Source organism: Ailuropoda melanoleuca, chromosome 18, assembly GCF_002007445.2.
Source record: "Ailuropoda melanoleuca isolate Jingjing chromosome 18, ASM200744v2, whole genome shotgun sequence".
Taxonomy (NCBI): Eukaryota; Metazoa; Chordata; class Mammalia; order Carnivora; family Ursidae; genus Ailuropoda; species Ailuropoda melanoleuca.
In genome coordinates, this window is record NC_048235.1 from 33988485 (window position 1) to 34003632 (window position 15148).

At 36.5% G+C, this 15148-nt stretch overlaps 1 protein-coding gene across 6 annotated transcripts in view; it reads left to right on the forward strand.

The window, feature by feature from the left end:
- Positions 1–15148, forward strand: part of NSD3 (nuclear receptor binding SET domain protein 3) — a 112661-nt gene that overhangs the window by 45444 nt on the left and 52069 nt on the right. For 5 of the 6 annotated variants that reach the window (XM_034647704.1, XM_034647706.1, XM_034647708.1 and 2 more), the window contains exons 3-4: positions 5519–5590; positions 6195–6357. In XM_034647704.1, coding sequence (XP_034503595.1) covers positions 5519–5590; positions 6195–6357 — 235 coding nt within the window. The remainder of the gene's footprint in view (positions 1–5518; positions 5591–6194; positions 6358–15148) is intronic. The other variant, XM_034647707.1, reaches the window with a different exon arrangement.

The window sequence follows — 15148 nt, forward strand, 5'->3', positions numbered from 1 at the left end:
AATACTACCAAGACCGTTGCCTGAAAGTTGAGTTTTTGGCAAAAATCCAGGGTGGTTTTGTTTCTCTCTCTCCCCTTTGTTTCTGTCCCTCTCCCGTCCTTTTTTCACCTTGCCCCCTTTCTCCCTCCCCTCCTTCTCTTTGTTACTCTCTTTCCCTTCCCTCCTTCCTTTTTTCCAAAGAGAAAAAAAGAGTTCTTACTAGTTAAATTTAAATTAATTAAAATTTATCATACATGAGGAATAATTCTAAATTTAAGAGATGGGTGCCACGAAAGTTGTACTCCATTCTAATAGAACTTTGAAGCTAGAACTCTGAAGGCTCTTGCGTGTTGTTAGTGTCATGCTTCATTCAGTACTATACAGAGGACCGGTGATGTTCACAAAATAATTGGTTTTGTAACCTTATGGGTTTTTTTTTTTTTAATTAGGTTTCCTTAACTTGAGCAACCTTTATTTTCTTTCCCTTAGGACAGTTTCTTGTAAGTGTTCAATTTTTGATACCCTTGTGCCTCCTGGTTGTTACTAAGGGTCCAAGCTCTTGCTTGGTGTTTAGCATTGTAGAGGGCTTAGAAATGAAAGAGGAGCTCAAGTGAGAGTCTGCTGATACCACTGGACAGCTCCCCTCCCAGATGCTTTAGAGAAGCATAATGAGAACTGGATGCTTGGAGAGAAAGTTTGAAATGATTGTCCTTAAGCTGGATTTGCTTTTATGTACAATTTTGTTCTTTAAAAGCCCACTTATAGGTTCTTTTTTGAACAAACAATCTCATTTAAAGTAGAAGTTCGTGATTTCACTCACTACTTTTTTCTTTTCTTTTTTTCTTGGTATTTGATCTTACAAGTATTTCCTCCCAATTCTGAGCTGTTTGGCCTTCTGAAGAGTGGCTGTTGGACAACAATAAAATGTGTCCAAACATCTCAGCAGCAGGAGACCTGAGATCACTACTGAAATTGTGTATTTTGTAACACTGGTTTAGCTGTTTTTCCTCCTATCAAATTAGAAACATGTGGAAGTGTTTCTGCATGTCTTCCTCCTTGGCAGGTGTCATGCCTCTGGCATGTGAGTGTAGGCCCTAGTCAAACGTGGTCTTCCACCAGCACCTCAGGGGGCTTATCCACTAAGACTAGTCTCGTTAACTCTTAGCTTGCCATTTTCACTTCTAAAAAGCCAAATAGTGGCTTCGGTTCCATTAGCACTAAGTTAGAGGTTATGTTTGGTTCGGAGTATTAGGTCTTAAAATTCTTAGAAACATTCACATACAAAATGTTCTTTTTGTACAGATGTTTTAGTGTTTAAGATTATGCACTTAAGCAGTTATTCAGCAAGTAAAAGAAAAATGCACAAATAATTTATTGCCATTGAATTTTTCTTTCCACCTTAAATGTTGATGTAAGTTTTTTAAAAAGAGTATAATTTTGCTTTGAAAATTATTTTTTGAAAATTATTTATTCATTTTGTTTTGAAAATTATTAGGGATTAGGAATTCTGCCAGATTTGATGCATATTATTCATTTTAATAAATCTCTTGTGTTTTAATAAAAGCACTAGGCCAAAATTTTTTAAAAAGAATATTTTGGATAATGTAATTTTATTTTAGTTGCTCTCTTAATGTGTTTTTTTCCTGTTTAAGAAACTTCTTGTTATTCTTTCCTGGAATATAGGTCTTTCCATATGGAATCAATTAAAAATGTAAAAAAGGGGTATATACCCATAAAATCAAAAATTTAAAACTAAGGAGAGCTAACTCACTGTCATCTTTTTCTCTGATGCTCTTTTCCTAAAGCAACACTATTAGTACCAGAAAAGGTATTTTTTTCCTTACTTGATTTTAATCTCTTTTAAGCTTATCTATCCTTTGAACAACTAAAGGAAAATGGATGTTATACCCAGAAGTATTTTATCTGTTGGCATCTTCTGACTCATTTTTCTTGACTCCTAAGCATTTAACTTCCATTGACTATGTTGTCTTAAAAACCTTACCCCTTAACAGGTGTTTATGATTTACTATGTTATCTGTTGGTTTATCTCCTTACCCTTTCTTGTGAGCTCAAGTCAGTGCCTACTGGATATTTCTCCCATCCACATACTAACCAGGCCCAACCCTGCTTAGCTTCTGAGATCAGATGAGATTGGGCACATTCAGGGTGGTATGGCTGTAGACTAAATGCCTACTATATATTTCTGTTTTGCTCATGCATTAGCACATTTTACAATGTATATTTCTTTTCTATCATTGCAGCATCCTTATTCAACTTCTTTTTCTTTCTTTTATTTATATAGTCTTGAAAGCTTAGAATAAATCTTAGGCTTGTTCCTCTCCCTTGCCATTGTTTTCCTTTTAAGATGACTCTGTAAACAATTTTAATAGTGTTTAAAGCTGGCCTGAAGGAAAAGCGAACATTCTGGAACAAACCATTAAAAAAATAAGACATTTGAATAATATAAAGTTTTGAAGGAAATCCTGTCTTTAATCCAGAAAGGGAAAAATGTTAATGGGCTTCAGACCAGTTCTTACAATAATAGTAGGATTCTGTTGTTTGGCAAAGATGAGTCACTCCTTATCTATCTGCCCTCAAAAGGAGTTACAGAGATCCCTTACACCCAGACATCTTGAAGAGTGAATGTGTGGAGGAGGATGACTCTCTTTCTTAGCAGCCTATGTACTTCCTCAAGCGGCCTTGTCTTCCTGTGGTAGCCTGAGAATGAGAAGTTGAGGTGAAGGCTTAAGCTACTTCTGTAGATTGAAGTGAAGCTACCCAGAGGGCCTATGCAAATGGGGACGGTATTTCCAGACTGCTTTATTACTATACCAGCAATCCGGAAGACAGTTTTCATTTGAACATAGATTTTTCTTTCCTTGCTCAATGAGTGTGTCCTATTAGTAATGGTACCACCACAGACACATCTGACAGAGAGAATTTTGTGCCCATCAACAAGTTGCCACTACCTTTTTTTCTAAAATATTCTCCACATAATAGCTAACAAGATTTTTTAAAAGCATAAATTGGTGTATGTTACTTCTCTGCCTAATCCTCTTTGGTGGCTTTTTATTGCCCTTAATATAAAACACTTGACTATACTTACAAGGCCCTTGTAATATACCCTGCCTCTCCTCTCTCATCTTGTAACCTCTCTCTTCTTTGGGCAATTAAGTCAGTTGTAAAGGCCTTCCTGAAATTTCTACTTTGTAAGCCCCAGGAACTTCACATGTGCCATGCCTTCTTTCTGGAATGTTCTGCCCACTTTTTTCCTAGACTAACTACTCCTCCTCTGATTCTAAGATTATAATTGAATTTCTCAGAGAGGCCTTTACTGACTTTCATATTTAAAGATACATCCCCCCATTATTTCTCTTCATACATTTACATTATATAAGAGTATGTTTTTATTTATTTAATGTCTGTCTATCCTACCCACCTGTAAGCTTTTTGAGGTGAGGAATCAAATCTATTTGTTTCATCGTTGCATACCCACCTTCTAGAACAGTGTCTGGAAAGTCATAGGCACTGTTGAATAAATGATTGATACTTGGGGTTTGGGTTATTAGTCTGGCTTATCATTTCCTAATAGTTACAAACCTTTCTACAATGTTTTATTTAATAAAACTTTGTTTTTACTGTTTTTACAACAGTGTCTTGAACTAATTGAAAGTTTTCAGTAGTTCCTAGAACTACCCATATTTTTAAATTGGAATTAAGACTTAATTTGATGGATCTCTCTCTCTCTTTATGCCGTCTAAATTAAGTTCTGTTCTTTGACAAGTGAGAAGTTTTAAAAAATCTTTTAAGTTACAAAAGTAATCTGCTTTTTATAGGAAATACAAATAACACAAAATATAGGTCTTCCTTCACCATTTCCCTACCCTCATTCCCCAAAGATAATTACTTCTATGAATCCAGTGTAAAATGTATCAAAGACTTTTTAAGACATGTATGGGCTATTTTAATATAAAAAGTTTGAAGATATTGATAGACACGTAGATTACTTACATGAAATAATGCTGTACTTAATCATCCTTTGCTTAGGTGTTCTCATTTTGTTTTCTGTAGTTCTTTTTTTTTTTTTAAAGATTTTATTTATTTTATTTGACAGAGAGAGAGACAGCCAGTGAGAGAGGGAACACAAGCAGGGGGAGTGGGAGAGGAAGAAGCAGGCTCCCAGCAGAGCAGGGAGCCCGATGTGGGGCTCGATCCCAGGACCCCGGGACCACGCCCTGAGCCAAAGGCAGACGCTTAACGACTGAGCCACCCAGGCGCCCGTTTTCTGTAGTTTCTTAAAATATAATTGCCCAATTGAAGAGTGATAGATTTTGAATTTTGATAGATACTTCTAAATAGCCTTCCTAAAGGGTTGCAGAAATTAATTTTTAAGTAAGGTGTGGGTTTTATGATTGGAAGAGTAATGTTTATCATAGACAATTTGACAAATACAGAAAAGCCCACTGAAGGAGTCACTTTTCCCATCACCTGGTGGTATTCTATTTTTTCTTTCTGTGCACATTTAAAAAAAACTATTTTGGGGTGCCTGGGTGGCTCAGTCAGTTAAGTGTCTGCCTTTGGCTCAGGTCATGATACCAGGGTCCTGGGATCAAGCCCCACATTAGGCTCCCTGCTCAGCAGGGAGCCTGTTTCTCCCTCTCCCTCTGCCTGTGGCTACTCCTGCTTGTGCTTTCTCTCTCTGTCAAATAAATAAATAAAATCTTTTAAAAAAGTAAATAAAAAGAAATTATTTTTTCAAGATTGGAATCATACTGTAATACAAACTGCTTTGCAATTTGCTCTTTTCAAATAACATTATATTATTATTTTTCTATGTCATTTTATTTATTTATTTATTTTTCAAAAGATTTTATTTTTAAGCAATCTCTGTACCTAGTGTGGGGTTTGAACTCAAAAACCCGGGATCAAGAGCTACATGCTGTACCAGCTAAGCCAGCCAGGCACCCCTCCCATGTCATTTTAAAATATATTTATATTACTTCACTATCTAGTTATACTATAACTTATTTAACTAATTTAAATTACTGGACATCTAGATTATTTTCTAATATTTGCTCTTTTTAATAGGACTGGAGTATATATCTGTGTATTTACACCTCTCAGTGCTTTTCACTATACGTATATATTTAGAAGTGGAGTTGCTGGATCAGAGTCTGAAAATTTAAGGCTTTTCATACATGCCAAATTGCTCTCCTGAAAAATTCCGTTACATCTTACTAGCAATCTCAAAGTGCTCATTTTTCTGTACCCTGTTAGGTTAAAAAACAATAGCAACAACAATCAACACATTAAGTTTTAAAAGTAATAAGAAGTGAGAGCTATAGCTATGGAGTGGAAGGGAACGTGAATTTAAGACATAGCGCCATGTATTGCATCGGTTGTATTCTTACTACCCACATTATTCAGTTAATAAATGTCCTTAATTCCCTTTGCTGTTTAGTTTTGATTCTTTTTGTGTATGCCACTGTTCTTTGGTTGGCTGCCATTTTGTTCTTTTTGTCTGTACCTTTTCACCTAGAGACCAAATGAGAGGGTTGACACTGTGTCAGAAAAACCAAGGGAAGAGCCAGTACTAAAAGAGGAACCCCAGGTGAGTTGCTGTATCGAATCCTGTCTAACCAGGGATGGTGTAAGAAGGTGAAAGCAGGATGATTAAATTATAACACATTCCATACGTGTTATTACAATTCCATACTTTCGGATTTCAGAAATTGTACTGAAATAAATCTTGGAGCTGGTTTAAGAGGTAGATACTTTCAGTGAATTGTTTTTCTTTTCAAAACTGTGACCTCTTTCTTATTGAAGTATAATTGACATATATCATTATACTAGTTTCAGGTGTACAACATATTGATTTGATATGTGTATACATTGCAAAGTGATCACTACAATAAGTCTAGTTACCACCTGTCACCATACAAAATTACAAAAATATTTTTATGATCATTTTTTAATGGATTATCAAAATGCCTTATCAGTAATAAGACATCAGAAACATCAGTCCTATTTTCAATATTTGGAGTGAGGCTTATTATTTTCCTTCTCTTCCTTTCTGCTAGTTATGGTTAAGTATCAGGGAAAGTATAATTGAAGATAAATTTTACATGGTTAGCATGTTTAATGTACTTTGTTCATAGTTTCTTTTTTTTTTTTTACTTTCTCTGCTGATGAAATTTTATGACCTTTTCCTATAGGTTCAGCCAATATTGTCTTCTGTTCCAACAACAGAAGTGTCTGCTGGTGTCAAGTTCCAGGTTGGCGATCTTGTTTGGTCTAAGGTGGGAACCTATCCTTGGTGGCCTTGCATGGTTTCAAGTGATCCCCAGCTTGAGGTTCATACCAAAATTAACACAAGAGGTAGGTAAAGGCATAAACAGATATTAAATAAAAGGTTGGGGAAAAAATTGAATCTTAAATGTCGTATGTGACTACAAGGATATGCACATGAGGGGCCCCGGGTGGCTCAGTTGGTTAAGCATATAACTCTTGATTTCAGTTCATGGTCTCATGGATCGTGAGATTGAGGCTGCATTGGGCTCTCTGCTCAGCAGGGGGTCTGCTTGAGGGTTCTCTCTCCCTCTGCCCCTCCCCCCACTCATGCGTGCGCACGCGCGCACGCACTCTCTCTCTCTCTCCCTCTCTCTCTCTCTAAGGTAAATAAATAAATCTTAAAAAAAGAAAAAAAGAAAGAATGTGCATATAATCTGACACCAGAATATTAGTTTTTATTAATCAGTGATACAATTATGGTCATCTTAATGGGCAGAAAGCCTCTACAACTGATACGGTCCTTGTTTTCCCTTATAACACCCTACATTTGTTTTATAATTTCTTCTTTACTTCTTTAAAAACTTTATGTGCCTTAGGGGCGCCTGGGTGGCACAGCGGTTAAGCGTCTGCCTTCGGCTCAGGGCGTGATCCCAGCGTTATGGGATCGAGCCCCACATCAGGCTCCTCTGCTATGAGCCTGCTTCTTCCTCTCCCACTCCCCCTGCTTGTGTTCCCTCTCTCGCTGGCTGTCTCTATCTCTGTCAAATAAATAAATAAAATCTTTAAAAAAAAAAAAACTTTATGTGCCTGACATTTCATAATGAATTCCAAAAGAAAGCAAGCAGTTGGGTAAGTAATAAGATGTCTTATATGAGCTTAGTAGGTATTTGGGCCCTGCTTTTGTTGTACGTCTTATTTCGTCATTGACTCCTATGAATAGTAATTTTTTACCCACACAAGTGCTTTTGATCCTGATAAAAATTTCAGGGTGCTTTTTCTCTCCACTCCATTTTTTGATCTGTAAATTTATGGAGACATCCTTATAAATTCAATACAACATAGATGTACAGCTTGAATCTAGCTGTTCAGCATAGAATCCTACCTTAGGAATATTAATAAATGTTAAGAAAAGATGTTTTCTGAGTTTCACATTTTTTCCCATGGTTTGTCTAAAACATGTGGATTAGATTTCTGATATTCTAGCATTTGAAATGGACTTGCTTAGTTAGCCAGGGGAAGGTTTGAGCTTGGAATTTATTTCTGGATATTTGCTTTGTGAACTCACTCTTGTTACGTGTTGAATTCCTTATTGTTCATGACAACTTTGTGCCTGTTTCTTTTTCTCTTACTTTAAACTTTCTGTCTTGCTCTCTGTTCACTGTTACGAAGAGAACAAATGTCTACATAAGTCTGGCAAGTCAGATTTGTGGCAAGATCAGCCATATCTGTAACTTTTGTGCTACATAGCCAGTAATCTGCCCTGGTACAGAAGACAGTTATCTGTCATTATAACCTGCTGATTCAAGATTGGGTAACTGGAAGCATCAATGGGGCAGAAGTAAAAACAACAACAACAACAACAACCCACCCCAGCATTGTTGAATGTCTACTTTTGTGCAAGGCACTGTGTTAAGCAATTCTCTTATATATTTTATGCAGTCCACCTAGTAGCAACACTACAAAGTAGGTACTGTTATTATCCTTATGTTTTGAATAAGTAAGTAGAGTTTCAGAGAGACCTTATTCCATAACCTCCACTCTTAAACATACTATATATTAAAAGGAAAGTAACTGAATTCACCTAGTCATAATTTACCAAGGTTGGGGGAAGGCAGTCCTAGTTCTTTCATTTATTTCTTATTACTAAGGGTGTTGGACTAGTAATCTATGAAGTATCTTGCAGGTTTAATATTCTATGAATGGGAGAAGAAAGGGACAGGGATTTCCCAAAGGACCAAGCCTTTTTAAATTTTAATTTCAGGTAACGTGCAGTATTATATTAGTTTCAGGTGTATAATATAGTAATTTAACACTTCCATACATCACCCGGTGCACATCACAAGTGCACTCCTTAAACCCTATCACCTATTTAACCCATCCCCCTACCCACCTCCCCTCTGATAACCATCAGTTTGTTCTCTATGTAACTATAAGTAAGAGTCTGTTCCTTGATTTGTCTCTCTCTCTTATTTTTTCCCTTTGCTTGTTTTGTTTGTTAAATTCGATGTATGAATGAAATCATACGGTATCTAACTGACTTATTTTGCTTAGCATTATATTCTCCAGCTCCATCCAAGTTGTTGCAAATGGCAAGATTTTGTTCTTTTTATGGCTGAGTAATATTCCATTGTGTGTGTGTGTGTATATATCACATCTTCTTTATTCACCAGCTGATGGACACTTAGGCTGCTTCCATATCTTGGCTATTGTAAACAATTCTGCTATAAACATAAGGGTGCCTGTATCCCTTTGAGTTAGTGTTTTTGTATTCTTTGGGTAAATACCCAGTAGTGCAATTGCTGGATCTTAAGGTAGTACTGTTTTTAACTTTTTGAGGAGCCTCCATACTGTTTTCCACAGTGGCTGCACCAGCTTGCATTCCCACCAACAGTGCAAGAGGGTTCCCCTTTCCCCACTATCCTCACCAACACCTGTTGTTTCTTGTGTTGTTAACGTTAGCCATTCTGACAGGTGTGAGATGATGGCTCATTGTAGTTTTGATTTGCATTTCCCTGATGATCAGTGATGATGAGCATCTTTTCGTGTGTCTCTTAGGGCAAAACCTTCTTAAATAAAATAATCCGTGTACCTGTCTGAGTCTCTAGAGCACCCTGAGAGTTGTGTATATCATGTGAGAGTTGTGGCTCTTCAATTCTCTCTCCTTAGAAAAGCATGCTTTTGAGATTATTAGTGTTTCACATTTAATTACTATATGAAAACCTGCTAAGTAAAGCTTTTTTATGGGATACAAGTGAAAGCACAATTTATGCCACATCTGTATTTCAAAGGAAGTATTTAAATTTAATTTTAGGAATTAATCTAATTTGGTCTGGAATTCCTCTGTAGTCTCCTACTGCACTGCTGGGAAAACTGATTTTGCTTGTATTAATGAGAAAACTAGAACTCTGAGAATTTAGAAATTTTTTAAAATTTAAATTAATTTAAAGTGTATTCTGATAGTTTTTTCTTTTTTGCAGTAGTTTTTAAAATAATAGCTTTCCTGATATGATTTACATACAAATTCAGTGTTTTTTAGTACATTTATGGAATTGTGCAGTCATCAAATTTTCATCTAATTTTAGAACTTTTTTAAAAAGACTTTATTTGACAGAGAGCTCGAGAGTGAGCATGTGTGAGTGGCGGGAGAGTCAGAGGGGAAGAGAGAATCCCAACCAGATTCCCCCGAGTGCAAAGCCCAAAGCAGGGCTCCATCTCACCACCCTGAGATCATTACCTGAGCTGAAAACAAGAGTCAGACGCTTAACCAACTGGGCCATCCAGGCTCCCCTAGAACATTTTTCTCAACCCAGAAATAAATCCCATGTTCATTAGGCGTCATTCCCCATTCCTCCTCCCTTCTCCCAGTGCTAAGCAACCACTAACTACTTTTCGTCTTTATAGGTTTGCCTTTTCTGGACATTTCATATGAAGGGAATCATACAGTATGTGGCCTTTTGTGTCTGGCTTCTTTCATTTAGCCTCATGTTTTAGAGGTTCATGTTGAGGCATCTGTCAGTACTTCCTTTTTTAGAGAAAGTTTTCTGTTTTTCTGAAAACCGAAAAAACAGTGTAAAACTTAATTTTGTGGATTATGTTCACACATGATGACTGTGAAGCATTTTGTGTTGCTTATTATCTAAACAACTTTGTATAAATTTTTCTTAATTATTTTTAGATAGTAATCATTGATTTCCATATTATTGGTCAGTATTACTAGATTCTTAGCTTTGGAAAAAATAACAGTTTTTACACATAAAGATCAAATTCTTCATAAGAGCATGTGGAAAGATGTTTGTATCACATGTCTGTCTTTTTTTTTTTTTTTAAAGATTTTATTTATTTATTTGACAGAGAGAGGGAGAGAGCACAAGCAGGGGGAGCAGCAGAGGGAGAGGGAGAAGTAGGCAGCCTGTGAAGGGAGCCCAATGTGGGGCCCGATCCCAGGACCCCAGGATCATGACTTGAGCTGAAGGCAGACACTTAATCATCTGAGCTACCCAGGCGCCCCTCTAATGTTTCTTTTAAGTTGTATTTCATTGTTGTGGTCTCATTTTAAGTTTCTTTTTCTTTTTTTTTTTCTTCAGGCTTTATTGAGGTATAATTGACAAGAGTTATATATATTTAAAGTGTACAGCATGATAGTTTGATATACATGTACTTTGTGAAATGATTACCACGGTCTGGTCAGCTAACATATCCAGCACTTCCCACGGTTAGTTTTGTGTGTGGCTGTTTGGTGAGAACGCTTAGGTTCTACATTCTCAGTAACTTTCAAGTATGTAACACAGTATTATTTACTGTAGTAACCATGCTGTACATCAGATTCCCTGAACATATTCATCTTAATGACTGAAGGCTTATACCCTTTGACCAGCTCCTCTCCCACCCCAGTCCCTGATATCTGGCAGCCATCATTCTACCTTGTTTCTATGAGTTTGATTTTTTAAAAAAATAATCCACATACAAATAAGATCATATGGTATCTCTCTTTCTCTGTCTGACTTATTTTCACTTAGCACAGGGTCCTCTAGTTTCATCCGTTTTGGTAGGATTTCCTTTTATCTCATGGCTGAATAATCATTTTAAGTTTAAAAGTTAAAAATGAAATGCTTTTTCTGCATATAACAATACAAAAATATATATAGTCAGAAGTGAAAAGTGCGTATAATTTCATCCTTCGGGTAATGTAACTATTAAAAGTTTTGAGAGTCAGGGTGCCTGGGTGGCTCACTGGGTTAAGCATCTGACTCTTGATTTCGGCTTAAGTCATGATCTCCCAATTGTGAGATTGAGCCCTGTGTCGAGCTCTGTGCTGTTCATGGAGTCTGCTTAAGATTCTCTCTCTGCGCACTGCTCACACTTGCTCTCTCTCCCTCTAAAAAAAAAAAAAAAAAAGTTCGAGAGTAATTATTTTTCACTATGTATATTGTAATTAATAGATAGGATAGTAAAGATTTTTACTGAGTTTTAAATGATATATTATACCTATTGTAACTTTTATGTATTTAAATTTGTTTAAATTCAGTTAATTAACATAGTGTATTACTAGTTTCAGAGGTTGAGTTCAGTGATTCGTCAGTTGCATATAACACCCAGTGCTCATTATACCTAGTGCCCTCCTTTCTGTCACCCAGTTACCCCATCTCCCTACCCCCTCCCCTCCAGCAACCCTCAGTGTGTTTCCTATGATTAAGAGTCTCTTATGGTTTGTCTCCCCCTCTGATTTCATCTTGTTTTATTTTTCCCCTCCTTTCCCCTATGTTCCTCTGTTTTGTTTTTTAAATTCCACATATGAGGAAGATCATATTGTTGTCTTTCTCTGACTGACTTATTTTGCTTAGCATAATACCCTCTAGTTCCATCCACATCATTGCAAATGGCAAGATTTCATTTCTTTTGATGGCTGAGTAATATTCCAGCGTGTGTGTGTGTGTGTGTGTGTGTGTATGTACATACATGTATACCACATCTTCTTTACCTGTTGTAACTTTTAATCCTAACTTTTTTTTTTTAAGTTTAAAACTGGATGGTTTTACCTTTATATTATTTTTCTTAAATAAAAAATTGCTGGGGCCCCTGGATGGCTCAGTCCTTTGAGCGTCTGGAGATTTCTGCTCAGGACATAATCTCAGGGTTATGGGATTGAGCCCCATGTAGGGCTCCATACTCAGCCAGGAGTCTGCTTGAGATTCTCTCCCTCTGTCCCTCTTCCCCACCTACATGTGCACATGCATGTTTGCTCTCTGTCTCTCCCTCTGTAAAATAAATAAATATGTAAAGAAAAAATTTCCGCTGCATTTTTCTTTTGGAATTCAGGTATTTATTCAAAGACAGATGTGCTTCTCATTTTTTCAGGTCTTTAGGTCTTTATTTCACTCATTGTTCTTTGGACAGCAGGAAATAGAGTAATAATAACAAAGAGACAAATTGTTTGATTTGTTTCACCTGTACTAATGATTTAATAGAGGAAGAATTTGAAAATAAATATTAAAATGAGATTGTGTCATCTGTGAGTTTTAGTTTTTGTGTTCTTAACTATAAAGTCCGTTTCTGAATAACTGACTGACTTTTGGATTATGCCCTATATTCTTTTAACCCTATCACTTGTACCCACTACCCTGTCTTCCAAACTCACCTATTAGTTTAGGTTATATTTCTTTTTTTTCCCTAAAAACCCTTGGACTTCACCTTCTTTGATTAATTATAGTCAAATTTGTGCTTGGCTCTTCCTTCTCAGATTAGATTATATGGAAATCAAATTGTGTGTGTATTTCTCTCTTATAGGCTATTTTACATAAGAAATTTTAATCTGGTTTCAAAATAATTCCTTAGATAATCTCCCATTAATGTCTAATAAAATTTAAAAATTTTCAAATCCAAGATATAATCAATTTCAGGTAACTGAGTTCAATTTAAGCCTATACCTACATTTTTCTAGTCAGCCAACATCTGCTTATTACCTTTCTTTGCCTACCTGAATTACCTTGGATTTGACAAGACCAGTTATACTGTACTCTATTAACCTGAGACATTTTCTGTAGAGTTGTGTTTTTTAAACTATGGTTGGTAAAAGACCAGTTTTTGTTCATTTTTTAAAAAATTTCAACTCCACCATGGACCAATACTTACATAAAATACAATAAAAGTAACTATTAGAAAAAGGAAAGGCCTCCCCCTGCAAAAAGTATATGGTACAAGATCCCTGATCATGTACCTAAACATCGTGACAGTGTCAAATTATCATAGTTTCTTTCTTTTTTTTTTTTTTTAATTTTATTTATTTATTCGACAGAGATAGAGACAGCCAGCGAGAGAGGGAACACAGGCAGGGGGAGTGGGAGAGGAAGAAGCAGGCTCCCAGTGGAGGAGCCTTATGTGGGGCTCAATCCCGTAACTCGGGGATCACGCCCTGAGCCGAAGGCAGATGCTTAACCGCTGTGCCACCCAGGCACCCCAAATTATCATAGTTTCTAAATGCTTACTCTTCCATGCTTATTCTGTCACACACTGGCCTGTTCTGGGAACCACACTTGGAGAGTAGCACTGTTCTAGCAGTTTTCAGATATTTTGGTCCCAGAACACCTTTTACTCTTACAATTTGAAGATTTTAAAAAGCTTTTGTTTACATGGGTTTTATCTATTACTTTTTATTTTAATTTGGAAATGAAAACTAAGAATTTAAAAATATTTACTAATTGATTTAAAAATAATCTATTGTATGTTATCATTACATTTTCATGAAAAATAACTATTTCCTCAAAAATGAGAAGAGTGGTATCATTTTACATCATTGCAAATCTCTTTAATGTCTGGCTTAAGTGAAGATACTAGATTCTTGTATCTGTTTCTACAATCAATCTGTTAGGATTTGTTGTTTTGGTTGAACTATATGAAGATAATCTGACCTCAGACAGGTGTGTAGTTGAAAAAGGATAGTGTAATTTAATAGCCTTTTTAGGTAATTGTGGATATATTTCTTTGATATTACACCAAAACTCAGTAAGTGTGGGTCAGTTCAGATTCAGGAAATTTGAAATCATATCCATAAACTTTTTGTACTTTGTTACATTGGAATCCGTTGGGTCTATCTTGCACTTTGAATGAGTCTTCTACCTTTCATGATTTTATAACATCATGTATTGGCCATTTAAAAAATACTGGTTTGGGGGCGCCTGGGTGGGTCACTTGGTTAAATGCGTGACTTCTACTCAGGTCATGATCTTCTGGTCCTGGGATTGAGTCCCGCCCCCCCCATGGGGCGCCACACTAAGTACAGAGTATGCTTGTTCCCCCCCTCCCCCGCCACACTCACAGGCATGCTCTCTTCTCTCTTTCTCAAATAAATAAATAAAATCTTTTTAGAAATTAAAAAAAATATTATCTTTACCAAGTGTGATATATCTTCCAAATGTTGACACATCCTTCTATAGTATACTTTTTCTTTTTTTTTTTTTTAAAGATTTTATTTATTCGACAGAGATAGAGACAGCCAGCGAGAGAGGGAGCACAAACAGGGGGAGTGGGAGAGGAAGAAGCAGGCTCATAGTGAAGGAGCCTGATATGGGGCTCGATCCCATAACACCGGGATCACGCCCTGAGCCGAAGGCAGATGCTTAACCGCTGTGCCACCCAGGCGCCCCGATATAATATACTTTTTCTTTAGATCAAGAGTGTGCACAGGAGCCAGGGGGAGGGGCAGAGGGAGAGAGAATCTCAAGCAAGCTCCAATCTCACCATACTGAGATCATGACATGACCTGAGCTGAAATCAAGAGATGGGTGCTTAATCGACTGGCCACCCAGGGGCCCCATCCTCTATAGATATTTTTAAAATCACATTAGTTTATATGACCAGTTATTTCATCAGAAAATTCTTTGATTATTGGGAAGTTGGAAGACTCAGGTTTTCCAAAATTCTAATTTTTCCTTGAAAGATCAAATATTGTCATTGGCAACAAATACTGTCAGTTGATTTCTTTGAAATAGTAAACTTGTTTTGTTCGTTTTTGAGGAAATACCTGCCAGATGCCCAAGTTCAAATAACCATAGTTTTTCTGTCAGTCATTCTTTCAAATAAAAATGATGTTTTATGAAAAAGTGGCCAGTGATCTTGCAACTCAAACAATCACACAAGTACTTTTCCTCAAGGTAACTGTCAC